This window comes from Drosophila erecta, unplaced genomic scaffold, assembly GCF_003286155.1.
Source record: "Drosophila erecta strain 14021-0224.00,06,07 unplaced genomic scaffold, DereRS2 tig00000000-arrow-pilon, whole genome shotgun sequence".
In the NCBI taxonomy this organism is placed as follows: domain Eukaryota; kingdom Metazoa; phylum Arthropoda; class Insecta; order Diptera; family Drosophilidae; genus Drosophila; species Drosophila erecta.
In genome coordinates this window covers 11,370,189-11,392,945 of record NW_020825194.1, presented here as the reverse complement: position 1 = coordinate 11,392,945, position 22,757 = coordinate 11,370,189, and the positions used below count along the sequence as shown (strand labels likewise).

At 42.6% G+C, this 22,757-nt stretch overlaps 7 protein-coding genes and 2 non-coding genes across 11 annotated transcripts; 7 read left to right on the top strand and 2 right to left on the bottom strand.

The window, feature by feature from the left end:
* Window positions 1-28: 28 nt before the first annotated feature.
* Window positions 29-992, top strand: LOC26526891. Of its 2 annotated transcripts, none has more exons than XM_015155050.2 (2): window positions 29-220; window positions 654-992. In XM_015155050.2, exon 2 carries the CDS (start codon window positions 680-682, stop codon window positions 914-916), a length of 237 nt encoding a protein of 78 aa, XP_015010536.1. In that variant the 5' UTR covers window positions 29-220; window positions 654-679; the 3' UTR covers window positions 917-992. The 2 variants fall into 2 exon arrangements, with proteins under 2 accessions (XP_015010536.1, XP_026831562.1); XM_026975761.1 differs by lacking the exon at window positions 29-220 and adding an exon at window positions 265-347.
* On the bottom strand, window positions 926-1,820 carry LOC6552515 (protein SYS1 homolog). The gene is made up of 3 exons (XM_001980904.3): window positions 1,522-1,820; window positions 1,329-1,450; window positions 926-1,243 (listed from the first exon to the last, which is right to left on the bottom strand). Exons 1-3 carry the CDS (start codon window positions 1,684-1,686, stop codon window positions 1,048-1,050), a joined length of 483 nt encoding a protein of 160 aa, XP_001980940.1. The 5' UTR covers window positions 1,687-1,820; the 3' UTR covers window positions 926-1,047.
* A 1,047-nt stretch (window positions 1,821-2,867) lies between these two features.
* Window positions 2,868-4,583, top strand: LOC6552516 (dihydroorotate dehydrogenase (quinone), mitochondrial). The gene is made up of 2 exons (XM_001980905.3): window positions 2,868-3,233; window positions 3,287-4,583. The coding sequence occupies exons 1-2, from the start codon at window positions 3,186-3,188 to the stop codon at window positions 4,457-4,459; spliced, it is 1,221 nt and encodes a 406-aa protein (XP_001980941.2). The 5' UTR covers window positions 2,868-3,185; the 3' UTR covers window positions 4,460-4,583.
* LOC6552518 (28 kDa ribonucleoprotein, chloroplastic) lies at window positions 4,475-4,951 on the bottom strand. Its single transcript, XM_001980907.3, has one exon. The coding sequence runs from the start codon at window positions 4,854-4,856 to the stop codon at window positions 4,581-4,583; it is 276 nt and encodes a 91-aa protein (XP_001980943.1). The 5' UTR covers window positions 4,857-4,951; the 3' UTR covers window positions 4,475-4,580.
* A 177-nt stretch (window positions 4,952-5,128) lies between these two features.
* LOC6552519 (dual specificity mitogen-activated protein kinase kinase 4) lies at window positions 5,129-7,679 on the top strand. Its single transcript, XM_001980908.3, has 5 exons — window positions 5,129-5,492; window positions 5,665-6,506; window positions 6,565-6,705; window positions 6,966-7,051; window positions 7,117-7,679. The coding sequence occupies exons 1-5, from the start codon at window positions 5,462-5,464 to the stop codon at window positions 7,289-7,291; spliced, it is 1,275 nt and encodes a 424-aa protein (XP_001980944.1). The 5' UTR covers window positions 5,129-5,461; the 3' UTR covers window positions 7,292-7,679.
* A 2,699-nt stretch (window positions 7,680-10,378) lies between these two features.
* Window positions 10,379-12,478, top strand: LOC6552520 (probable cytochrome P450 313b1). 2 transcript variants are annotated; one of them, XM_001980909.3, is made up of 7 exons: window positions 10,407-10,443; window positions 10,558-10,844; window positions 10,903-11,292; window positions 11,346-11,415; window positions 11,472-11,598; window positions 11,661-11,840; window positions 11,891-12,478. In XM_001980909.3, the coding sequence occupies exons 2-7, from the start codon at window positions 10,691-10,693 to the stop codon at window positions 12,476-12,478; spliced, it is 1,509 nt and encodes a 502-aa protein (XP_001980945.1). In that variant the 5' UTR covers window positions 10,407-10,443; window positions 10,558-10,690. The 2 variants fall into 2 exon arrangements, 1 of the variants encoding a protein (XP_001980945.1); XR_003408045.1 differs by lacking the exons at window positions 10,903-11,292; window positions 11,346-11,415; window positions 11,472-11,598; window positions 11,661-11,840; window positions 11,891-12,478 and having other exon boundaries at window positions 10,379-10,494; window positions 10,558-10,569.
* Window positions 12,479-13,245: 767 nt separating this feature from the next.
* On the top strand, window positions 13,246-13,338 carry Trnay-gua. The gene is made up of 2 exons: window positions 13,246-13,282; window positions 13,303-13,338. It is a non-coding gene; the product is annotated as a tRNA-Tyr (tRNA).
* Window positions 13,339-13,610: 272 nt separating this feature from the next.
* On the top strand, window positions 13,611-13,703 carry Trnay-gua. The gene is made up of 2 exons: window positions 13,611-13,647; window positions 13,668-13,703. It is a non-coding gene; the product is annotated as a tRNA-Tyr (tRNA).
* Window positions 13,704-20,695: 6,992 nt separating this feature from the next.
* Window positions 20,696-22,300, top strand: LOC6552757 (putative odorant receptor 85e). Its single transcript, XM_001980910.3, has 3 exons — window positions 20,696-21,483; window positions 21,619-22,159; window positions 22,226-22,300. Exons 1-3 carry the CDS (start codon window positions 20,696-20,698, stop codon window positions 22,298-22,300), a joined length of 1,404 nt encoding a protein of 467 aa, XP_001980946.1.
* Window positions 22,301-22,757: the final 457 nt, after the last annotated feature.

The following is a 22,757-nucleotide window of genomic DNA, read 5'->3' as shown; positions in this document are numbered from 1 at the left end:
TCGATTAAGATTTATTTACTTACTGATATCACATGTTGAGTTAGCTCCATCGATAAGAATTGACAAGTTACCTGTTCTTTGTTTTTAGTTCAGTAGGGTTTCCGACCCATTGCGTTTCGGTTGCAGTGTAAAAGATCTTTGTATACACAATCGGATTTTCATCTGCGACGATCTGCTGGGCATATTTGTATAATTAAAGAGTGGCGTATCTATAGAATAGGTTAGTGAACCTTTAGAAGCTTCTAATACGAGAGCTTTGTCACCACCGGTTTCCATGCATCAAAGCTTCAATTATGCACATTTAAGCAATCAGTATAATTGAAAGTTTAAATCGTGGGGAGCGAATCGTAAGTGGAAAATGCATGGATGTGGCGATCGTGGCGATGCCTACCCCGCTTGCTAATTAGATTAGATAGGGCAACTTGATTAGTTTGCTCTGATGTTTTCTGAAGGGGAGCTTGTCGATTCGTTGTTTGCCAGATAAATTTGCTTGAAGAGCAAAGCTCCCCGCTACTTGAACGCTGGATTTTTCAATTTTAAACAGCGTGGGCTCTTGACTAGGCCACACCCCGTTTTATTATTATTTCGGCGATCTGTCGGGAATTTTCAGTGCAGTCTGTTGTATTCGCGGATCTCAGCTGTGTCAATTTCAGACTCCTAACATATAAACACGACCAGTATGCAGAAGCCACATCAAGGTTTGTGCTGGATGTTGCTTCTTCTGGCATCGCTGATCGCTACTTTTATGCTGGCCTTCAGCTACTGGATGTTTGTGCCGCGCGAGGAGTCATTTTGGTCTATGATATCCAACAATTACAGTGGATCTGGAATTAAGTACTCACTGCCGCCGTCAGCAGTACCTGAGGAACTTAAGCTTCGGCAAAGACCGCCGTTCGTTTACCAGATATTACATTGAGAGAAGGAGTACAGTATAGTGTTTATATGCTATGTAATCTTACGCTAGTTTAACAATAAATTACATGTACACAGAAGCTGCTTTGGGTGGCTTGGTTGGGATAGCAGGCATCACAAGTTGGTGGCTCAGAGTCAGACGTCCGACTTTTGATTGAGGGCCGCATAGCCCACTGGGATCTCCTTCATCTCGGTCTGCAGGCAGAGAAACTCGCCGCCTATGCACATTATTGTGCCGGTGATGACGTTCAGCAGCCACCATGATGCGTTCGCGGGAAAGGAGCGGTTGTACCACCAGCAGATGAGCAAATGCAGGACGTGGAAGGTGCAACTGCCGTGAAAGAGGAGGGTGAGTTGTGAAAGCAAACGATTAAGTTTATTTCTCCGCCTTTTTTCAGCTCATTAAAGGTGCCCACCTGAAGTCCAGACAGAGCTTGGCTCTTCTCACTATGCACCACAGTGCCAGGGAGGCTATGAATGCATTTAAAACAAAGGCACAGATCACCAGTCGGCCGCCCATGTCGTAGATGTGGATCTCCTTTAAGCAAGAAAAAAATCTAGTGTTAAACACGGGGTTTACAAGATAGATATATATAGCATATGGCATACATGGTATTCGAACAAGTGATCCAGACTATAGTTGTCCCCGGACAACTTGTTGGCCACGAAGACGAGTAGGCCAAGCGTGAAGTACACGCAGAACTGCATCGATACAATCTGCGAGGACAGCAGCGTGGGATCCCACTGGGTGTTGCGAAAGGTACCGCCCTTCATGGTTGCCCCGGGTTGCTAAATCAGCGCTTATAGAACGAAATTTCCAAATTTCAGCTGGCCATAACAAACTGACTCAATCATTAGAGATGACACTGGCGGTATATCGATTTTTCTTAAGGCATGGACGGGGTCAATTTGCTACACAGAAATAAACGAATCCTATTAGATTAGTATATCAATCAGTGATGCCAATATTTTTCTGAAAAAAAAAAAATACTTTCAAGCACTTGTATGAACTTGTTAAAATATTTATTTAAAAATATTTATTCATTAAAAATATTTAAAATACAATATAAAATTCTTGTTAAGAAATTGATTACCCTACGCTGAAAGGGATATATATTTTTATGTTTATTCGTATACAAAGTGCTACTAAATTAATCTCGAGCTGTAAGTAATTAAATAATAATCTATTATTTTGTCATAATTATATTGGTGAGTGAAATGGTGAGGTCTTTAAAGTGAGTAGTAAAAATTGTCTTAAATAAAGCCCGAAGAATGTTTAACTTACTGTCGGAAACCATAGTTATTGCCGCTTTTAATATTTGTTAAGGAAACATATTTTCTTGTAGCCCTATAATTCCCAACTAGTTCTAGTAAAGACTGTAAGGAATGTCTTCTAATTTAGAGCCACAAAATATTTCAAGTAATCTCTCTTACCGGTCCAGCAGAGAGTGTAGTGTATGTGTTCTTAAGTGTGATTATAAAATATTATAATAATATATTAAATTATAATATAATATTATAACATTTCGAACATTTGTATGAACTTGTTATAATATTTATTTTAAAATATGTAGTCATTAAAAATAATTAAAATACAATATAAAATTCTTGTAAAGAAATTGATTACGCTACACTTAAAGAGATATATATTTTTATGTTTATTCGTATACAAAGTGCTACTAAATTAATCTCGAGCTGTAAGTAATTAAATAATAATCTATTATTTTGTCATAATTATATTGGTGAGTGAAATGGTGAGGTCTTTAAAGTGAGTAGTAAAAATTGTCTTAAATAAAGCCTGAAGAATGTTTAACTTACTGTCGGAAACCATAGTTATTGCCGCTTTCAATATTTGTTTAGGAAAAATATTTTCTTGTAGCCCTATAATTCCCAACTAGTTCTAGTGAAGACTGTAAGGCATGTCTTCTAATTTAGAGTAGGGATCGATGATATTTTCCCTTCGGTCACTCTGATTTCCAAAGCGATACCGGGTAAAAGTGATCGGATTAAACTTACCATAAAGTACCTGATCACTCCGTCCACCAAAACAGGACATATCTGCCCGGAAAAAGGCTAAATTGGCATCAATGATATCAATTTGTACTGTAGTAAGTGTTACGCATGATCGGCATTTCATGAATTTTCCTTCAAAATGACACGACTTTCTCCTAAATTAAATTTTTGTTAAAAGTCTATTAGAATCAACACATGCTTTTTACTTATTATACTTTTAATACTTTATCGGGTACAATCGATATCCGGCGATAGTCGTCATGGATCAGGATCACTTAAAGAATGCCAAAAAGGCCACGCGGAGAGTTGTGAGTAAAGTACGGCTTAAACGGGGCGGATTACATCATGATTCCGCCCACAGGGTCGTCTGCGGTCGCTGGGCATCGTTACAGTCGGAGCAGCTGCCTTGATGGCGGGCATGACGGCGTACAAGCAGCAGGACCAGTTGTTCCGGACCTTCGTGATGCCAGCAGTGCGACTTCTTCCGGCGGAAACCAGTCATCAACTGGCTGTGCTGGCGTGCAAGTACCGCCTGTGCCCGGTTTCACAGTACCATGATGACCAGAACTTGCAGACTCCATTCTTCGGCCGAATGCTAAGCAATCCCATTGGAATTGCGGCGGGATTCGATAAAAACGCGGAGGCGGTGAACGGCCTGCAGGATCTAGGATTTGGATTTATAGAGGTGGGCACAGTCACCCCGGCTGCCCAGGAGGGCAATCCCAAGCCAAGGGTCTTCCGGTTGACCGATGACAAGGCCATCATCAATCGGTATGGTTTCAATAGCGAGGGTCATCAGGCGGTGCTCCAAAGGCTGCGCCTGCTCCGCAAAAAAGAGAACTTCAATGGAGTTGTGGGCGTCAATCTGGGACGGAACAAGACTACCATGAGTCCGATAGCCGATTATGTACAGGGTGTGCGGATCTTCGGGCCCGTTGCAGATTACCTGGTCATTAATGTGAGCAGTCCGAACACCAAGGGCCTGCGGGATATGCAGAGCAAGGAGAAGCTAAGAGAGCTCCTGGAACAGGTGAACGACACGAAAAACTCTCTGGATAAGAACAAGAATGTGCCAATACTCCTAAAACTCTCGCCGGATCTATCGTTGGACGACATGAAGGACATCGTGTGGGTAATCAAGCGCAAGAAGAGCTCCGTGGATGGCCTGATCGTGTCCAATACCACGGTGTCGCGTGAAAACATCGGAAACAACAAGCTGGCCGAGGAAACTGGCGGATTAAGTGGCCCTCCACTCAAAGCACGTTCCACAGAGATGATTGCCCAGATGTACCAGCTCACCGATGGGAAGATTCCCATCATCGGCGTCGGCGGGGTGGCTTCCGGCTATGATGCATACGAAAAGATCGAAGCGGGGGCCTCGTACATTCAGATATATACGTCTCTGGTGTACGAGGGACCCGCACTCGTGGACGACATTAAGGCAGAGCTGTCGGCGCTAATCACCCGGCTAGGTCACAATAATGTTGCGGACGTGGTGGGCACCAACAGCAAGTTCTACTTGCCCAATAAATGAATCAAAGATGCCAGGTTTTGAAACAAGTGCTCCATTCATTTCTGTACAACTAAGCTGCTTAACAGATATTTCTCATACTTTCCTTTCGGTCTAACCAATAAATCAATAAATTCATAATCTATTAGCTCTGAGGACTTTCATTGGCCTGCTGCACTGTGAGCACCCGTCCCTCCAGGAAGTGGGTGTTCTGGTTGCTGGCGCTGTTGAAGGCATCCCGCTGGCTGAACACCACGAAGCCATAGTGCTTGGACAGGCCCATTTGCCGGTCGAAGACCACCTCCGCGTTGGCCACGTGTCCGTATTTCGAGAAGTAGGTTCGCAGCTCCTTGCTGCTTATCGTCCACGGCAGGTTGCCGACGAACAATTTGTAGCTGCTGCGCACGAATCCGTTGGACATGATTATGTAGCTTTTAATTTTTTGTTTTCAAACCGCTGTTGATTGTGCACTGATTTTAAGGTGACGCAGATCGTCATTCGTATGCGTTGAACCCACGTATGATGGAAGTAAATTTATCAGATAGTAGACATTTTTCGCAAGTGGACCTAATGTGTGAAAAAAAGTAAACTAAAAACCCATGGTATTAAAGAAATAATTAGTTTTAATTGAAACTTTTAAAGTCTTTAGAAAATCCACCTCACTATTTTCGCACCGTGCAGGGCTGCCTATCGCTATCCTAGTCCGCAGACTATCGATGGCTATCGATTGGCCGCAAATAATCAATGTTTCATCTCTAGCTCTTTTAAGTTTTGGTTGCTATTTATGTAAATGTTTAGCGAAATTGCGGAAAAAGTGCATATCAGTGCTCTCGATTGCTGAAAAAGTAGTTGCGTTGCAAACGGCGAAGAGCCCATCAAAGGCGGCCCAGTAACCAGGCGATCGGAGAGCCAAAGGAGCATCAAGTCGACGTGTTATATTCGGGGCGCGGCGCCTGCAGAAAACGGACAAAACATCCTTAGGACAGCCACACAAAGGCACATCGATACTTTCAGCCACCACACACAATGGCCGAGCGACCGAAAAATTTGTTTGCAAGTGAGTTACCCTTTTGGTGTCGGGCCGCCCACGCAGGTCACACACATGCAGGCGAGGAGGTACACATACTCGCTGGGTGACGCATAGTTTGGGAATCGGGTGCAGCGGCAATAAGCCATCCATGAATCCTCCTAAATTCATTGATTATTCTCCCATTTCCTCCACTTTACAGCCGGATCCAGTCGCTCCCGCAATCCCCCGGATCAGCTAAGCCTGAACAATCTTAGCATACGCCATCCGCCCTCGTCCACGTCGTCCACTTCTTCGGGATCCACCTCCTCGGGCTCAAGTTCCTCATCACAGCACAACCATGTGACCCGCTGTTTTGGCGCCCAGCAGCCACAGCAGACCCCTCCGGTGGCCAGCAGTCATGTGCCACCGGTACCGGCAACATCGAGCAGCAGCGCTGCCGATCGTCACCGGGAGCGTATTCGGCAGCAGGCCTGTGGCAAGCTACAGTTTGGTGAGGGCGCCGCCAATACACACACATTTACATCAGACGATCTCGAGGATGAGGGCGAAATTGGACGCGGTGCATTTGGGGCAGTCAACAAGATGATCTTCAAGAAACTGGACAAGGTAATGGCTGTGAAGCGCATTCGATCCACCGTAGACGAAAAGGAACAGAAGCAGCTGCTCATGGATCTCGAGGTGGTCATGAAGTCCAACGAGTGCATCTACATCGTTCAGTTCTATGGTGCGCTGTTCAAGGAGGGGGACTGCTGGATTTGTATGGAGTTGATGGACACCTCGTTGGACAAGTTTTACAAATACATCTACGAAAAGCAGCAACGCCACATTCCAGAGTCCATACTGGCTAAGATAACAGTGGCTACGGTCAATGCGCTGAACTATCTGAAGGAGGAGCTTAAGATTATTCATCGGGATGTGAAGCCGAGCAATATTCTATTGCACCGTCGCGGAGACATAAAGCTGTGTGATTTCGGTATTTCGGGTCAGCTGGTTGACTCTATTGCTAAGACCAAGGATGCGGGCTGCAGGCCCTACATGGCGGTAATGAAACCTATTTGATTCCACGACATATTAACCACAATTGTATGCTTTTGTGCAGCCGGAGCGCATTGATCCAGAGCGTGCCAAGGGCTACGATGTACGTAGCGATGTTTGGTCATTGGGCATAACTTTGATGGAAGTGGCGACTGGTAATTTCCCCTATCGCAAATGGGACTCTGTTTTCGAGCAGTTGTGTCAGGTAAACATATTATATATACAATTTCTACCAGTTTTCAATAAGGTAGTTTTTCTAATTGAATGTTTGAATCATTCTGTCTTGTGCCCTTCGTCATTAGGAATTATCGTAAAGATATAAAGCAGATTGACTAATGACTCATTTTATTGGCTGCTGGTCTTATCGTGTTTTGTATTTTTCATATAATAAATTATCAAAACATTATATTAGTAGCTTGTTTTGTTAGTTTTTTGGCTTTTGTATTTATATTTACCCATTTTTAGGTTGTGCAAGGCGAACCGCCGCGACTTATGACATCCTATAACGGCATGGAGTTCTCCAAAGAGTTTGTGGACTTTGTCAATACTTGGTAAGCACCAATAAGCAATAGGAAGTTTTATAACAATGGCTAATTATGCGTTAATATCTTTTAAGCCTAATTAAAAAGGAGAGCGATCGACCCAAGTATAGCCGGCTGCTGGAGATGCCCTTCATTCGTCGTGGGGAGACGAGCCACACTGATGTTGCCGTGTATGTGGCCGATATTCTGGAGTCGATGGAGAAAGATGGCATTACGCAGTTTACGGCCAACCAGCAGGCGGAGAGTTAATCACCCTAAGCAAGAATGCAAGTCATAAATTAACTAAGATTCAAGAGGATCACAACACATGCATAACTAAACAGAAGGAAAGCAGATAAAAAGTTTTAATTGTTGTCTACTTTGTAGCATTCGTAGAAAACCTAGCGCATATTTTGTTAAACAGAAAAACAAAACTAAGCGAAATGTGTGTAAGCTGATAGTAAGCAACATGTGTGTATAGTTTAAAGTCCCTAAAGCCTATTGTAATTCAATAACTTTTGTATTCGCAGTTTTGTGCGTTATGTTCTGTGTTGAAAATAAATTTGTGTTTACAACAGGCAAGCGGCGGGTTATTGGCCAATAACTTGACCAGCTTCGGACTCCCAGCCAAATGCCTATTTAGCCTCAATCAAGCGAGCATTTTATATTCCGTTTGATTTATATATCGTAAATTATGATACCAGACCAATTGGAAATGCATTTTGCGATCATAAGCAACCACATGCGAAACTTAAGCAATATTTGTAAAAACTTCGTGAGAACGAGAGTTAACTACCCATACAAACTAACAGAAACACCAATACGCGTTAATATGCGTAAATAAATAGTTCAAGAACAACAATTCTACATTATTTATTGAAAAGATTTTGTAATCCTATTATATTTTTTAATTTGCATATATGAAAATGATTGTGAAAAGCTTTAAATAATTGCCAAGCGGCTGAGATGTTTAAAATGTAGTAGAAATTATTGCAGATAAATGCAAAGCTAATCCCATAATATATGAAATAATTAGCCATAACACAGATACATCCACACACCACACACACACACATATACACACGTTTTTATGCGTAGAAATTAGTTGTAAGCGAAGCGAAAATATTTAGCAAAAAGTTACAGCTACAAAAAAAGAAAAGTCATGTGAAAACTACAAATAAAACAAAATAAATGTATTGTGCCTAAGTATAAACCGAAATGATAAACACTCACCAAGAGAACTACAATTTAAATTTAATCAAAAACTCATAAGCCATTTATAATCCTTAGTCTAGCTTTTAAACCCAGCTTATATAGCCGTACTGCATATACCATGCCATTCCCTCCCAAAATATTCACAGCCAAACAATTGCACCGTCTATGTCCCCGTCTCAAAATAACAAAAAAAAAGGGAAAATGTTTTTTGATTAACATTTTTATGCAAGCGTCAATGTGAAAGCAAAGTTTATTTTGTATACATATATACATGCATAATATATTTGCACGGGTTGCATATAGTGTAAGAAAGCAACAAGAGCCTGCAGCATTTCTCTATTATTTTTTCAAAGTTTGTTTGCGAAATAAAATCCTAAAGCATGCAGCATTTAGAGCGGATATATATACACATAAAAATATGATATATATTTTTATTAAGCCCACACAACATCCCAGAATTTGCAGATAGACTTGTCAAGTAAAGTGCGGTGAGCCGAGGGAGAGTAATTATATTAAATATATCTGCATTGGAGCATCGTAAGACAAAAGTTAATTAACATTCCATTCGAAAAACTCATCTAAATCTCCGGTGAAATCGTTTCAATTGCAGTTGCAGACAGAACATGACAATGGTGGCTAATAAAATGTTGAATTTAATCACCTAATCACAAGGTGGTATAGTTGAAAACAATTACCTAAGTACTTGGGCAGATCACTTTTGATAAGACTAGAGGTAAACATAATAATCATATTATACAGCAACTCATGTGTAATGCCAGGAATAATGCAATCGCGAGTCGTCAATATTTTTGACAATAAATGGAGTATAATTTATTTGTAAAGTAAGGAAAACTAAGCGTCCCTCGAGGGGATGTGGCAAGGACATATGGATTGTGTATATATGGTAGATATACTAAGGACATATGACTGGCAAATATTTATATATACTAATCTATGAACTAGTTGCAAGTCAAGTACGGTACTTATGTCTGTCAATCGCCGAATAAATTCCCAAGTGAAATTTAACACCAAAAAAACCCCCAATAATTGGCTTCCAATGATCCAAGGCCTTTGAATATAATTAAATTGCTAAAATATGCCACGACCTAAAGCTCGAAACTAAATCTAACCAATGACAAAACTGGAAACGCAACGTCCACAACAATATTAATATGTATTTGCAATCTTTTAAACCTAGCTTACATCTAACATTCGGAACATTGTGGGATCCCAATATTCGGGTCCAGATCCTAAATGAAACCCATTGCGGAATCGGGAGCCGCTCACTCAACACTTAGCGCACTAAGTTTTACTGAATACCAATACCAGGCTACATATGAATAATCCCGTCAAGTCGGCCAGAACTAAAACTACACAAGGATAACCAATTACCGAAAGGCAACTATTCAATGTCATGGCAAGCAAATACACGCAGATAAATAACATAGAACTGTTGAACAAAATTGAAAAGGCAAAACACCACAGATAAAACAATTTGTAAAAATATTAATAGCAAATAAAAATTATATTTCAAAAACTCAATTAATGCGTAATAGCTGTGTAAATGGGGCTGCGATTGGGCATTTGAACTTATGGCCACAGTAAAGACATTAGAAATCCGAATGTCTTTCGCCGTAGACACCCACTGACGTATGCGTAGGTGGTATTCGTCACAAATTAATCGAGCATGAGTAAGACGTTAATGACGAAGTGTCTGCGCCCTAATCTACAAATTATCTGTATTTCCTATTTGGTTTCTTCAAAAAGCCTATTTCTTATTAAATTTATTTTACATGTGTAAAGTTTGATTCTTTAAACTACAAATTAAATAGGAAGAACACAAACATTTCACAAATCCCGAAATTATTTATGATTTAGGTTTGGCTTCCTTTAAGCATTAGTTTACCGGTAAGAGTATCTGAATCCACTTCAATATTCAGTCTGGTCTGTTACCTGATGCATATTATTATTGGATGGCATAATTTTGAAAGGCACGCGACTCGAATGAAAATCGCCACCCAAACGAGAATCGGCCCACAACGCGGTGAGCATGGAAATCAAGCTATTAAAGCCGCAAATGCGTAATCCGCAGCTAGAAAAACATAGGTACATAGGTACAAACCCCCTTTTTTGACCGACTTTTGGCTGAGTACGAGGCGGCGAGCAGGAAAAGCAGATGAGTTCAGTTCGAAAAGCCAATCGAAAAGGTTGTTTTTATAAGGAGGGTTCTCTGATAATTCCATAAAATCTGTCAATTAGTATGGCTTACGTTTTTTTGTGTATTGCATATTAATTGACAATTGTGTGTTTCGCACATATAGAAACCTGAATGGATCTTAAAGCTTGGAATTGCTAGCTCAGTCTGCCGTCGAACGTTGTGCGTGGAGCAATTAAATTTTCGACTACGGATACGGGTCGTCCCCCAGTCTACCATCTACCCCCAGGTTCATCGACATGCTGGCCTGCATCATTTTAATCGGCTGGCTGCTATTGGCATGGATATACTTCCTGTGGAGCCGGCGAAGGTATTATAAGGTCGCATGGCAGTTGCGCGGACCCATTGGCTGGCCCCTAATAGGCATGGGCTTACAGATGATGAACCCGGAGAGTAAGAGGTGGACAGGATTTTCGAGAGGTAACCTTCGGTAACCGGTCGTTTTTGACAGCCTTTTTGCAGTACATGGATGGCCTGTCGCGACAGTTTAAAGCGCCTTTCATCTCATGGATGGGCACCAGTTGTTTCCTCTACATCAACGATCCACACAGCGTGGAGCAGATATTCAACTCGACGCACTGCACCAACAAGGGCGATTTCTATCGATTCATGAGTTCGGCCATAGGTGACGGCCTGTTTACGTCCAGTTCGCCACGTTGGCACAAACATCGTCGGCTCATTAATCCCGCCTTTGGTCGCCAGATACTCAGCAACTTCCTGCCCATTTTCAATGCCGAAGCGGAGGTCCTTCTGCAGAAGCTGGAGCTTGAGGGTGTGCAGCACGGTAAGCGGCTGGAAATTTACCAAATTCTCAAGAAAATCGTTTTGGAAGCAGCTTGCCGTGAGTATTTACATGGGCCTCAATCGTTTATATTTCAAAGGAATTACTTGCAGAGACCACGATGGGCAAGAAAATGAACTTCCAGCACGACGGATCTATAGCCATATTTAAGGCATATAATGGGTTAGTTAAAGGGATTACACAATGGTTAAATGGTTAAAATGATTATTTTACTTTAGCTTGACCGAAGTGTGTGTGAAACGAATGCTATCACCCTGGCTTTATCCGGACTTAATATATCATCGTTCCCGGCTTTTCCGCCTGCAGCAAAAGGTAGTCGGCATACTTTTCGGGTTCATAGAACAGGTAAGCTACTCATCCGATCAAAGTGGCACCCACTACCCATGGTGGGCTTATTTTTCCGGTAGCTTCTTGAACCCATAGTCTCGGTGGTTGCCGCCAATGGCAATCCGGAGCAGCAGCGATCCGAAGTGGAGATGAGAGGCAAGTCCAAAGCCATTTTCATCGAGCAGGTGCGGGAGCATGTGGAACGCGGCCAGCTGAGTTGGCAGGATGTTAGGGATGAGGCGAATGTGACCATTGCAGCGGTAGGTTCAAATGATCCAATGAGATTAATGTACCACGACTCATTTCATAGACTTTCGAGACCACATCGACGGCCTTGTACTTCACCATTCTCTGCCTGGCGATGCATCCCTGCTACCAGGAGAAGCTGCACGAGGAACTGGTCAAAGAGCTGCCGCCGTCTGGCGACATATCCTTGGAGCAGCTCCAACGACTGGAGTACACTGAAATGGTCATCAACGAGGCCATGCGGCTGTTTGCTCCAGTGCCCATGGTTCTGCGATCTGCGGATCAGGACATCCAGCTGAAGCGCGATGACGGCGAGTTCCTGATTCCACGTGGCACCCAGATTGGCATCGATATCTACAACATGCAGCGGGATGAACGGGTGTGGGGACCCCTTTCCCGTACCTACAATCCGGAGGCGCATTTCGGACTGGATTCGCCACAAAGGCATCCTTTCGCCTTCATCCCCTTTACTAAGGGATTGCGCATGTGCATCGGCTACCGATACGCCCAAATGCTGATGAAACTGCTGCTGGCCAGGATCTTTCGCAGCTATCGAATCAGCACGGAGGCCCGTTTGGAGGAGCTGTTGGTCAAGGGTAATATCTCACTCAAGCTTAAGGATTACCCGCTGTGCCGCGTGGAGCGAAGGTAACAGAAAGGGTAACATGCCCCACAAACTGGTTGGTGTAATTTTCCAATTAAAAATGCCATTTTTGTTGCATTTTCCCATCGTAGGAAATTGAGTTTGTTTCATCTTTTGCCGTTGACCTCGTTAACGATGACCATCTCCTACCCTTGCACAAATTGCCACCTTGCAAATGGCTATAATGGATTTCAGTTTGCACTTGTTCCAGCTCACCCACAACTGTGCAGCACACGTTGCGTATACGGAACATAATTGATTAAATTCCTTCGAAGACTGCTTGTTGCAAGTGGGCTGGCTATCTCTTGCAGTTGAGGGCTGTTCAAAGTTCTTGGCCCCAATGAAATTGAGGAGGTGATGTGGAAGGTGGTGGAGCTGTTCTGCCAATTCATCACTTTTCATTACTCAATTGCAAAACTTATACGTTTTTTGTGGAAAAATACACCCTTAGGAATATTGTTAGCTTTTGTTGGTTTCATTAGGAGATCAAATATCACAGCTTTCAAAAGAGTTAACAGAAAAAGTGTGACAAAAGACTAATGAAAACTGGTTTTAAATGCGTAAAAAAGTATTTTTTTAGGAACACATCGACAAAACAAAAGAAAGTGATCCAATAAAAATAAACCTCGGCTGTGGTGCGCTTTATACATATGTATATAAACTTGTTGCTTATCAAGATACTGCGTCATTAGTTGAGATCGAAGTGGTTTCTTCAGGCAACGCTTCTTATACACAAACTTATACACAAAACTTACATTGGCCACCCGGGCCTCCAACCTTCGATAGCTCAGTTGGTAGAGCGGTGGACTGTAGTTGGCAAGCGAGCAATAGAAATCCATAGGTCGCTGGTTCAAATCCGGCTCGAAGGATTTTTTATTATCTTTTTTTTTTTTTACTTTTTGTTTCGTTTTATTTTATTTTTGCTCATACTTTAGAAAGAAAAACCGATATGATTTTAACTTAGCTCGCGTTTTAATCTTAGGAGAGTCTCATTACTACAAAACCGCCGGGCTGCAGCAATCAGAGGTGTTGAGCTGATACTGATAAGCGAATTTAGCTGACCACGAAATTTTTTCGAGCAAATGTTGGAGGTATGGGTCCGAAAGCAAATGAATCCCCCTAACTCGACGCCCCTCACCGACCTTCGATAGCTCAGTTGGTAGAGCGGTGGACTGTAGATGGCAAACAAGCAATAGAAATCCATAGGTCGCTGGTTCAAATCCGGCTCGAAGGATTTTTTGTTCAGTAAAATTTTTATTAGTACGCGGTTAAGCGTTACTAAAGTGAAAGTTACCATTATTAAGCTGTGGTGTGAAACTCGAAAGAAAATATAAACTGCTGGTCAGCTGGGTTCGTAGTTGTTGCCGTATTAAATTACTTAATCATTGACTTGTTGCAAATACAATTTATCCACACTTTGCCGAGGTAATAATTCTATTTGCCGCCCATCCCGCTCCTAATGTTTCCCCGCGCCACCAACACTCACGACAAACGAATAGATTGCTGTCTGGGCAGCCAGCCTGCAGCCACCATTTCTCTTCAAGCTCCACTGCCTGCAACGAAATATGCATAATTCAATAGCAGGAGCTGCGTCCTTGCCAACGTGAATCCTGCGGAATACGGAATGAGGAGGGGGTAGCCCCTCGACGGAAGCTGAAAAGTATGCAATAAGCGATTGCGACTCGTTAACGCTTCAAAATACAGCGAGCGATGGAGTGCGGTGTTCCACACAGCTATGGGCAAAATATTAGGAGTCTAATTTTATTTATCAGGTCAGTTTATAGTGCGACTTTAGCAATATAAACAATGCCTAACTTATTCAGACTCATTAGGACATCGCAATTGGATTATCGAATGCTTTCAACTAATACACTTAAGCAAGGAATATAGTGTATTTCCCATCAGCGCACTTTCCATTTGTATGGGTATCAACCGATGGGCATGGCTGTGTAATCACAACATTAATCTAATACGCGTGTTTAGTGCGGCCTGGCGGGCATCCAACTTAATAATAGCTTTCCCAGCGCCTTGCAATAAGTAATTAAATCATTTACAACAAATCAAAATGACTGGATGAGAGCAGGACGAAGGCGATGAGCCGCTCCTTGCCGTAAGCAAATAGTCGCCAGTGGCTCCGGTCGGTCGGTCTGGCTTATTATTAATGAGAAAAACTTTTGCAAGTTTTCAATTAGTTGCGCTCCCCTCCAGCAACTTGGCGCATAATCAAGACAAACGCTGGCTCATAATAAAATATTTAGTTGGATTTCCCTGGCCAGTCGCCGTAATTGACTGCCCACCAGTTATTTGTATAACAAGCTGGGACTTCGGCGTCGGATTTGGATTTGGATTCGGATTGGGATTCGGTTGATTACTGTGTTACACTTGGGACACGGCCAGGGTTTGCTAATCCGAGTCGACAGCCTGCATAATGTGATTAATTGAATATTAGGGCGGACAGGTGCCCGAATACCAAAACTGGCCACAGCTCGGCTGTCTGCTGTTCCATTTACCTGGTCACCTGCCCACCTGCCCACCTGTTGGCCATCTAGCTGCAGTCAAGGTCTCCGATTTCCACGTCACATGATTCTTTCATTTGCAGACTGGCGGCTTTGTGCGCCTGCATACAAAATTCGATTTTAATGAGCACATATTCCGTGCCCTAATTGGATGGCAATTCATTCAGAAATACGATTTCTTATTCCACCTAAGCCTGATTAGCAGGATAGAGCTGCTGAAGTACTGCGAACAGTTTTTACTTTTTACTTGCAGTTTTCATTGGTTTTTTCCAATTACCCAAATTCTATGACATTTCCAAGCGGTGTACAGATGAAGAGTCCTGGTGATAAGAAGTTTTTGCGCAATATTAGTCACTGATTTTGTCAAATTGAATGCAAATTTCTTAGATTATAAGGAACTTTTATTAGATACCCCTTATTTATTTGCTTAGTTGCGCCCGTGTGGACTCAACGCTTCTGCGTTTCAGTCATACACAATTAATTGTAATTCCCCTTTGACACTTGCAAGTAATTTGGCCCGATTTGCGTTGAACCGCAAAGCAGGTAACACTTGGCTGAGTTTTGTTAATGCAGCGCCTTCCAGTCGCGTGTGTTTAGACGGCTTTTGTTTGCCTGGCCGTGGGCGTTAATTACAGTAAGACATTTGTGAAGCTGCCGGCAGGCGTAACTAATAAACCAAACATGTACCTATGTATGAGCACACAGTGGAAGTTGTATGTGGGTATTTCCCCAAAAACCGCATTAACAAGCAGCTGCTGCTGCTGCTGCTGCTGCTGCTGCTGCAGATCCTGGCTGTAATTAAGTTTACTCTCGTTTACGAGACACGCGCCAAAGCAAATCCCGGCCACACTGACTAGGACAACAAACCGCCGAGTGGGCGGCATCGGGGTGGCACCTCATCAATGTGTTAATGCTAATTGTTATTGTAGTTCGGATGGCCTTGGGCGGCCGTGGGCGGGGGAGGGAAAGTGCCAGCACTTACCTCGAATTGAATTAGCCTCATATGTGGCCTGCCAGTTGAGACAGTTTGCAACTTCCAAACTCAATTTGGCAGGTCGAAAAGTTTAGTTTTCACTTGCCTCAAAATAAAAGTAGAGCCTGCCGCCAACACAGCTTATAGTTGGTACATTTTGATTGCTGTTGGGCTGCGTAACTATTTGCTGGGTGGAGGGGGGCAGGGGCGCCACACGAAATCAGAGCAAAAATATTTAACAAAATTGCATTAGAAACTTTTTTCTTTGTCAGGCAGCACGAAATTGCCGCACAAAATGCCTAACAAACTGTGCGAATTCTAAGTCAAGCCTCCGAGGGATGTCAACTATTCGAGTTGAGCATTTGGACTCCGGCAGTTTGTGTTCATCGTATCAGTTGCCAACTTAACCGAAAGTTTAGAGAATCTGGTGTATTGCCGTTCACCTCCGAAACAGACTTAACCCGCTGACGACCAGGATGTGAAATAAATGTGCTACTTATAAATAAAATATAAAATTGTAATATTTAAACAGGCTGTAGTCTGCGAATTGATGGTGTTATGCAAATTCTTGTCGTAAGCGGCACTGAATGCAAATGAAATGAATTATGGAAACTGCCCAGAGTGCAACTAAAAGTTTTTCTATCAATTCAAAATGCTTGGTTCGGTGTGGGGTTAACGGGCCCTCATAAAAGTGGAAATGTGTTGAACCTTAACCTCCCTGGAGTGAAGAAAGTTTTCGCTTGTTGTTTGACAAATTGTTTTGTGCAGCGGCCGAACGAAATAAAAGGCAACATTCGACTGTAAAGCGGATGAGGAGTGGGCGGAGTTCCTGGGCAGGATTGGGTGGTTGGGTGGTTAGGTGGCACAACGGTCGAACCTCTTGCCCATCAATGTGTAATGAATGTGGGCGGGGGCTTCGGGGCGGGAGCAAAGTTTGAAACGCGAACAAGAGCAGCAAAAACAATGACAGGCGTTGCCAGCAGCCAGCAGCCAGACCTTTTCCGATCCTGTTCCTGTTACCCATTTCCCATTTTCCACTTCTCATTTCCATTTCATTTTCCGCTTTGCCAACAGTGCCGCTCTGTTATTCCCTTCCTAAAGGTTTAACGTTGAAATTAAGTAGATCTTGTAGAGCTGTGTTTTAGTTCCTCAAAAATTAATTGTCTTTACTCATAATTTAATAAAGTTTAGACATAAAGGGGTGAAAATGTAAGAAACCTTTGTGGCAAATTGGGAACGAAGTTGCATGGCTCATCCTTGGATAGGGTATTCCAAGTAGCGGCTTGCCTGATTAACATTTTTTTCATGTTCAGTGCCAGTTGGGAAAGTTTTACCGCTCGCTGTTGACTGTTGCCCTGCGGCTGCAGTGCCGCATAAATTAGCAAACATGAGGCAAGCGGAGCGCGTGACTGAAGAACCTTTAGTACCTGGGCGAACTGGCCAACTGGGCGACTGGCCACCCAAATGGCCAACTGATTGACCCGCCGTTTCCGCGCTACTACCGCTATTCCCGCTATTCCCGCTCGTCTGATGGCAGCAAATTAGCGATGTCCGTGTGGTCCACTCTGCTATCCGGTCATCTGCTCCGTGCAACACTCAATTGCAATTACAGCTTTTGGTCCCGCCGAAAAATTGGCCAGCGCAATTAATTAAAAAGTTTGCTGCACAATGCAATCGCACCCAGATCCTCGGAATCCGGAATTCCCGGGTTGTGGACTGCGGGAAAGGTGGCACAAAGCTCTAAAAATATTTTTTCAGCTGGTGGGGAATATATTTTATTTGCATATATGTACGTTGCGACATTTAATTAAAAACTGTGCATACGCCAGGTGCCTCCAAAGCGAAATGAGTGGATTTTTGTTTTTTTGGTAATTGTATTTTATCACTGGATTATGGGAATATGAAACGAACAAAATAAACGAACTTGAATTTGTGCATGAGTGGAAAAAAGGGAGTTTTAAAAAATGGAAAAGGATTTTCTGCGAACTATTTCAATCAATTTTTGACACAAATGCATATCAAAAAATCCGATATGAATCGTTGATATTCAAAAGTTGATTTATTTTGCTTACAAGTGTTTTTTTTTAACACAGATTATGCATTGGCTTTAAAATACAAATACATCTGCGTAAACGGCCATTTGTGTTATTGAGTGCTTACAAAACAATGTAGGCAGCTAAATAAATAATGTAGATGAACAGAAAAATGAAAAATTCAATAAATATTTATAAGAAACACTTAACGTAGATTGCAACAAGCAGTAAATTGCTACCCCAAAACAACTTAAAACAGAGAAATGAACATTTTTATTAAGCATACGCCGCGTGTGACGGCAATTAAAGCGCCACCAAGATGGCTGAACAACCTAAAAGTAATTCTCTTTTTTGCTATGAGTAAAATTGTATCTCATTCGCCGTCTTCCCACCGAGTTGTGCATTGTAATTTTCATAAAAATTATGCAGATTAAATGTGGCAGCCAAGTTTGTGAAGGCCTACGAGTGGCATTAAACTCGCATAAGGCGCATGGGCAGAGACAACAAAGATGTCTAAATAATAAAGGCAGCTCGGGTGCTCGGGAGCTCGAGGACGTCGCACAAGTTGATTGAATAAATCACAGCAGGTGAAATTCACTCGAAACACAACACTCCGACATGCGTGAGAACACGCTGACAGACTGGTAAATGAAAAACGAACTCTGAACAGGAGGGCATGCATATACAATGAAATCGAGTTACATACAAAGCGTATTGCCGAGGAGCCCAATAGCCGCAGGACGAAGGAGCTCTAAAGTTTCGCCATTTACAGCCCGACAACAATTTGGCCAAGTAGCTGCCAAGCACCAGAGATAACTCAGACATAAACCAAACCATTTCGGACCAGCATTATGCCAACAGTGTGTAACAATTTTGTGGAAATAAAAAGGAGCCCGCAGGGTACTAAATTAGCTCGCATTTGTATTGGACATGGCCGTGGTCGGTCAAAAGCTGCAAATACACTTGTCAACTTCAACCTAAACCACTCGCTAAATATTTTGTTCAGTTAATTGCATGTCGCTGGGGGCTAATTAAATTGCTCGACGGCAGAACTAATTTACATGATCACGACACGCTAGCATATGGTTTGGTTTTTGCCACCTGCAAGGTGTGCGAAGTTCACTCGGCAATTAGCATTTTCTATGAGCCATTTCACCCGTTTCCTTTCTTGATTCCCCAATGTCGACTCTCGAATGTGGCAAGTGGCATGCCTCGAAGGTCTGGGGGCGATTGGGCGTTCACAATGGCGCCTTTGGATTTTCACGTTCATATTCAATAAATGCAAATTGCGCGGCAATTATACTTAAGGATATTTCTGTCACGAAGGTCAAGTTTGACGTTATCAACTATTCCGCATGGCTGTAATGCAAAAATGCGTAGGAAAGGAGAGCGCGTTGGAAATAACCACAGATACGTATATAGTCAATTGCCTGTGGTTTCAGTTTTTCATTAAACGTTGAAACAATGTATAAAATGGGTAAATATGGGTATTAAATGGTTGATTTAACTCGGCATTTGTTAGGAAAATGAGTGAAATGAAATACCACACATTGCGTGGGTATTATTATCACTAGCACTAATTATTTTTACTTTTTATACCCGTTACTCGTGGAGTAAAATGGTATACTATTTTTGATGTTACGATGTTGTACAAATTTAAAAAATTAAGAAATGTCCCAAGGCTGAAGTTCTAAAGTCCATAACTCAACATATCTTAATCGGATTTTGAAGTGGCATACCTCTAAATGTTTCTGGAGCAATTCTCTAAAAATCTGCATTCAAATTTAGAATTTTATTTTTTTTAAATTTTTTTGTCATTTTTCTGATGTATGATATTGTAGAAATTAAAAAAAATGAAAAACTGTCCCAAGGCTGAACTTCTAAAGTCCATAACTCAACTAATCTTAATCGGATTTTGAAGTGGCATACCTCTAAATGTTTTTGGAGCAATTCTCTAAAAATCTGCATTCAAATTTAGAATTTTATTTTTTTAAAATTTTTTTTGTCATTTTTCTGATGTATGATATTGTAGAAATTCAAAAAAATGAAAAACTGTCCCAAGGCTGAATTTCTAAAGTCCATAACTCAACTTATCTTAATCGGAATTTGAAGTGGCATACCTCTAAACATTTCTGGAGCAATTCTCTAAAAATCTGCATTCAAATTTAGAAATATATTTTTTTTTAATTTTTTTGTAATTTTTCTGATGTATGATATTGTAGAAATTCAAAAAAATGAAAAACTGTCCCAAGGCTGAAGTTCTAAAGTCCATAACTCAACTTATCTTAATCGGATTTTGAAGTGGCATACCTCTAAAAGTTTCTGGCGCAATTCTCTACAAATCTGCTATAAAATTTTGAAATATATATTTATACATCATTATTGATGTGAAGTATAAACAGACGCGGATAAATCATCGATTTTTGCTATATCCTTAGACCCATTGTAAATTATAATTAATTAGAACACTTCGTGATCAAATTGAGCTATATATTTTGAAATATTCGCCAACTTTGCCTCCCAGAAGCAATTAGGCATTTAGTCGGTTAATTATGAGCCACGCCCAACCAGACGCCCTTCCATACTCGGTGGGGGAAAACTTTTAAAAACTCATTAATGCATAAATTGCGGGTCCTTTAAATAGGAGCACCAAAAGACTAAAGGAGCCCATAAGCACCTCGATTAGGCACCCGAAATTCAGTCGATGGCCAGTCTTCAGTTCCACGGCAACGTCAATGCGGACATCAGGTATGATATTAGCCTGGATCCGGCTAGGGAAACGAATCTCTTCCGCCCGCTGATGGTTCAACAGTTGGCGATGGGCACGCAGCCATCTCCGCGGTTGCCCCAATGGTGGCCGAAGCGGCTGGAATTGGTTGGCCAACTGCTGGCCAAGGCCTATAGTTCCATGGTGATTTTTACCTCGCTGCATTTGGGTGTGCTGTTCACCAAAACCACACTGGATGTCCTGCCGACGGGGGAGCTGCAGGCCATAACCGATGCCCTCACCATGACCATAATATACTTTTTCACCGCCTACGGCACCATCTACTGGTGCCTGCGCTCCCGGCACCTTTTGGCCTACATGGAGCACATGAACCGGGAGTATCGCCATCATTCGCTGGCTGGGGTGACCTTTGTGAGTAGCCATGCGGCGCACAGGATGTCCAGAAACTTTACGGTGGCGTGGATAATGTCCTGCCTGCTGGGCGTTACATTCTGGGGCGTTTCGCCACTGATGATGGGCATCCGGATGCTGCCGCTCCATTGTTGGTATCCCTTCGATGCCCTGGCCCCCATCACATATACGGCGGTGTATGCCACACAACTTTTCGGCCAGATCCTCGTGGGCATGACCTTTTCATTCGGGGGATCCCTGTTCGTCACCTTAAGCCTGCTGCTCCTGGGACAGTTCGATGTGCTCTACTGCAGCCTGAAGAACCTGGATGCCCATGCCAAGTTGCTGGCCGGGGAGTCTGTAAATGCCCTGAGGTTGGTTTTTGTTCCACAGTCATTCAATTTAATTAATTCAACGCTTTGTTTGTCTCGTTTTTCCCTTCCTAACTGGTACCTTTGTGGCCGGATGCATAGTTTTAATTAGTTAATACCAGTGCCTTTCTACTTCAGTTTGCTGCAAGAGGAGTTGCTGCTGGGGGACTCGACCCGGGAATTAAATCAGTACGCTCTTCTGCAGGAGCATGCGACGGATCTGCTGAGATTATCGGCAGGACGAAAATGTCCTGGTCAAGGAAACGCATTTCACAACGCCTTGGTGGAATGCGTTCGCTTGCATCGCTTCATCCTGCACTGTGCCCAGGAGTTGGAGAACCTATTCAGTCCATATTGTCTGGTCAAGTCCCTGCAGATCACCATCCAGCTTTGCCTGCTGGTCTTTGTGGGCGTTTCGGGTACTCGGGAGGTCCTGCGGATTGTCAACCAGCTGCAGTACTTGGGACTGACCGTCTTCGAGCTCCTGATGTTCACCTATTGTGGCGAACTCCTCAGTCGGCATAGCATTCGATCTGGCGACGCCTTCTGGAGGGGGGCGTGGTGGAAGCACGCCCACTTCATCCGCCAGGACATCCTCATCTTCCTGGTTAATAGTCGACGGGCAGTTCACGTGACTGCCGGCAAGTTCTATGTGATGGATGTGAATCGCCTGAGATCGGTAAGAAAATCCATTCTCCTCTCATAAACTAAGCATTTGTAGTAAGCAAGGCAATTTGGTTTTCAGGTTATAACGCAGGCCTTTAGCTTCTTGACTTTGCTGCAAAAGCTAGCTGCCAAGAAGACAGAATCGGAGCTCTAAACTGGTGCCACATTCGTTCATGCGCGTTTATATTTATTTTGCACATTAAAAACAAGTCGAGTAAACTGCGAATAATATTTGCGTTTCCGCGTACCAATGTTTGCTTAACATTTAGCAGCACAAGCAGATGTGAGCCCCACTCACAATTGGTCGCAAGGAACCTCCGCGAAAAGCGGCTCTAAGTCCCATGTCTCTTTTGCCTTCGGCTTGTCACTGATAAACAGCCCTTTCTCCAAAAATAATTGGGGCGGAGTCCGCGTTTTGAAAATTTAAGCCGTTTGCAGGGCGATAATTAGATGCTCTTTAGATGAAGTTGTACTTGGGTCTAGAGACTGCCAGAAATAAGTGTTTCCAACAAGTACCATTTAAAGTAATACTTATCAATTATTCATGAAATTTTATTAGTTTTGGCTTTTCAAATTGAACAGTAAAAGCTTTTGCAATATTAGTCCTAAAA

Coding starts and splice junctions, on each gene's coding strand:
- LOC26526891 (XM_015155050.2), top strand. CDS start 680: ATGCAGAAGCCACATCAAGGTTTGTGCTGGATGTTGCTTCTTCTGGCA.
- LOC6552515 (XM_001980904.3), bottom strand. CDS start 1,686: ATGAAGGGCGGTACCTTTCGCAACACCCAGTGGGATCCCACGCTGCTG. Junction 1,451..1,521: donor ATCACTTGTTCGAATACCAT/GTATGCCATATG, acceptor TCTTGCTTAAAG/GAGATCCACATCTACGACAT. Junction 1,244..1,328: donor AAGCTCTGTCTGGACTTCAG/GTGGGCACCTTT, acceptor CTTTCACGGCAG/TTGCACCTTCCACGTCCTGC.
- LOC6552516 (XM_001980905.3), top strand. CDS start 3,186: ATGGATCAGGATCACTTAAAGAATGCCAAAAAGGCCACGCGGAGAGTT. Junction 3,234..3,286: donor AAAAGGCCACGCGGAGAGTT/GTGAGTAAAGTA, acceptor TTCCGCCCACAG/GGTCGTCTGCGGTCGCTGGG.
- LOC6552518 (XM_001980907.3), bottom strand. CDS start 4,856: ATGTCCAACGGATTCGTGCGCAGCAGCTACAAATTGTTCGTCGGCAAC.
- LOC6552519 (XM_001980908.3), top strand. CDS start 5,462: ATGGCCGAGCGACCGAAAAATTTGTTTGCAA. Junction 6,507..6,564: donor GCTGCAGGCCCTACATGGCG/GTAATGAAACCT, acceptor GCTTTTGTGCAG/CCGGAGCGCATTGATCCAGA. Junction 6,706..6,965: donor TTTTCGAGCAGTTGTGTCAG/GTAAACATATTA, acceptor ACCCATTTTTAG/GTTGTGCAAGGCGAACCGCC.
- LOC6552520 (XM_001980909.3), top strand. CDS start 10,691: ATGCTGGCCTGCATCATTTTAATCGGCTGGCTGCTATTGGCATGGATA. Junction 10,845..10,902: donor ACAGATGATGAACCCGGAGA/GTAAGAGGTGGA, acceptor CGTTTTTGACAG/CCTTTTTGCAGTACATGGAT. Junction 11,416..11,471: donor ATATTTAAGGCATATAATGG/GTTAGTTAAAGG, acceptor ATTTTACTTTAG/CTTGACCGAAGTGTGTGTGA.
- LOC6552757 (XM_001980910.3), top strand. CDS start 20,696: ATGGCCAGTCTTCAGTTCCACGGCAACGTCAATGCGGACATCAGGTAT. Junction 21,484..21,618: donor GAGTCTGTAAATGCCCTGAG/GTTGGTTTTTGT, acceptor TTTCTACTTCAG/TTTGCTGCAAGAGGAGTTGC. Junction 22,160..22,225: donor ATGTGAATCGCCTGAGATCG/GTAAGAAAATCC, acceptor TTTGGTTTTCAG/GTTATAACGCAGGCCTTTAG.